The sequence below is a fragment of the Sphaeroforma arctica genome (genome assembly GCF_001186125.1).
Source record: "Sphaeroforma arctica JP610 unplaced genomic scaffold supercont1.4040, whole genome shotgun sequence".
Lineage (NCBI taxonomy): Eukaryota > Ichthyosporea > Ichthyophonida > Sphaeroforma > Sphaeroforma arctica.
In genome coordinates this window covers 1-2,787 of record NW_014036518.1, presented here as the reverse complement: position 1 = coordinate 2,787, position 2,787 = coordinate 1, and the positions used below count along the sequence as shown (strand labels likewise).

General features: G+C 38.0%; 1 protein-coding gene across 1 annotated transcript; it reads left to right on the top strand.

Moving 5' to 3' along the window:
* Positions 1-146: 146 nt before the first annotated feature.
* On the top strand, positions 147-303 carry SARC_14020 (hypothetical protein; the record flags this gene model as incomplete). The annotated part of the gene is made up of 1 exon (XM_014291851.1): positions 147-303. A coding segment is annotated over one exon (157 nt), but the record flags the coding sequence as incomplete, so codon positions are not given.
* Between the last annotated feature and the right edge of the window lie 2,484 nt (positions 304-2,787).

Sequence of the window (2,787 nt, the reverse complement as noted above, 5' to 3'; positions counted from 1 at the left end):
GATGGACGATGAACTTTGTACTTCCCAGGTAGGCTCATCTTGTTAATCGTGCATGCTTAAGTAACAATAATTTAAATATACACATATGTCCCTGGTTATATTTGTACAATGATATTCAAACCTCTGTCTATATCACAGTCACAACGATGGGATGTGCAACAGGTATTATCACCAATGATGTTGAGATACCTTTGTATACCTGGGTGATTGAGAAGCCGGCCACGCTTGCACAAAGGCAAGATAACCATCTTAACAAAACAGCGCATGGAAAAGACACAATAGCACCACCTACCAAGATGCTACGTGTAAGTCTCGGACCTCATGAATAGCAACGTACAGGGCTTGACGAGCTCGATTATATCCACAGACACGAACCCTTTGTCTTCTTTGGCACAGAAGAAGAATTTAAAACTCTTCAACTGGAATACTTCAGTCTAATCGACGAAATAGACAAAAATAATGCATTGCTGTCACATTGACTTTTATTATTCAATATTTTTTATAGTTCTTACAAATAATGCATTACAGCTGTCACATTGACTTTCATTATTAAATATTTATATAGTTCTTATAAATAATGCATTACAGCGGTCACATTGATTTTTATTATTGTTTAAATGGTTCTTTTTACAATGCATGAAATAAAGTCGGTAAGATAAAAGCAAGCCTCAGCCGCTAGACATAAGAAGTGAAGATTTACAAGGCGCACTTCTTGAGCGAGCAATAAAAACAATTTTGCTCTTCTATTGACTCTTTCTCTGGGAATACGGACACCAGCAATAATCTTCATATTGATATTTTGTACTTCTGTAAATTGACCTACTGATGGCAGCCTGGGAGGATTGTTATACGTAACGCCTTCCGGCAACAGATGTTCAACTTCAAAACCTCGGTCCCCCATCACAGAACAACCAGGTCATAATTTATCAAAAAGGTCTTTTTTTGCAGAGCTGTGATAAAACTCGGTCACTTATATGTCCTGGATACAGCGGCGATGCGTATACGCAATGTCCAGCAGCAGACATTGCAACTAGTTGTTTTGCAGTGTTGTGATGTTTGTAATTATTGTACGATGCTGCTTGTAAATTTTTGTCGCTACCCGTTTCGATAAAGTATTCTGTAGCATCAATAACAATAGCAAGCATATTATATTCCTCTCGGTAGCACGGTAACCGCAATCCATTGACTATACTAGGATCTAGTAGGTTCATCGGATTACGAGCTGGGTGCCTGAAGAAGGACAGTAAAGCAATGTTGGTATCCCGGAGTATATTACCAACTGTATGCGTACATGCTATACCAAAAGGATGTCCTACTACTCCAATCTCCTCGTTGTGTCGCACTCTCACAAACCACACCAAGATTGCATACTCAAACGATTTCGTACGAGCTCCAATATTAAGGTGTCTGAGATTCTTTTTGAGTATTTGCACAAATCCAGTGTATTTTTTTATTGACTGAAAGCTCGTCCAAAACCTGAGATTTACTACAGGTCCATTGACTATGTAATTGTGTGATAAGTTTGGTATGTGAGGAGTTTTTACATAGTCATCGACCAGTATATGTCTGCTGGTGCGTAAGTTCCTTGCCTCCTCAACTAGCTTCGTTATTTCAGAATCTTTTACTTCCAATTCATCTTTCAATGATTTCACCGTTGACTCTCGCTCTTGTTTGAGATTTTGAATCATCTTGTCTTTTTCCGCCATCAGATTGATCGATTTGACAACTGACGATGATAGTGCCCTCAGTTCCTGATATTTCCCTCTTTTTGATAGAGTCATGGTCGACACTATATGAGACTCAGTGGGTCTATTGCGTAGCCCTGCACGTATTGATGGCGCGTCTGCAGATCCAATTAGATCTCTATATATACGCGTGGCAGTGTTGTATAAGCTCTGTTGTTCCTCATCCTCGTGATGTAAGCTAAATTTGTGTGTATCGTACTGTTCTCTAGTCACAGGAACAGCATTAGGCTGTAGTGTTTTGTTAGTTGTATTCTATTTGAAGTATTCTTCCCTGATATGTTTATCACACAGAAATATATTCTATTTGAACTCAAAATCTATGTCGTCCTGTGGGGTACGTTTGTTGAATCGCCCAAGGCGAGTCATAAATGCTATAAATCGTTCTCTTGACATGTGCAGGACACGACGCCCTGGATTTTGCACACTAATCTTATCTCTACAATACTCTGCACAACAACGCGTCATATTATAATTGACTAAGTGGCATAGAAGGTGGTCTACAGCGCTTATACGTGTGCGTTCATATATAAATGCATGTGTTGTGAAACTGATTTGTTAATAGATATTAAGAATAGAGGCTTGGAAACGGGGTTGAAAAAATGTTCTAAAAATAGGTATTTTTCAGAGGTCTATTGAATATCACATCTAGCAAATTTGATTGGGCAATTAGAAAACGTACCTGTAAAATTGTATGTACTTTTAGTGACTTTCCCATGTAGGCCATGTACATTCAGAGTATTTCCTTATAATTTAGTAACTACAGGACCAAAATATTAGAAACGGATATTTTCACAATCTACCGTTTTTAGAGAAAATCTCGTCCCACATAGGAACTTGATCAATAAATACAGCAGGCGCGCCGTTGACAACGGCACTTCTGACTGAGTTCACTTATTTCAGACTAACTCTCTTTATTAAGCGTTATTTGTAGAAATACGGCCTCCGGTCAGTCTAAAATATCAAGATCAATTGAGATAATACATTGGTTTTTATTTGTATTTTAAATAATTTAATACAAGCTCTTTTTCCACTATTTCCAAAG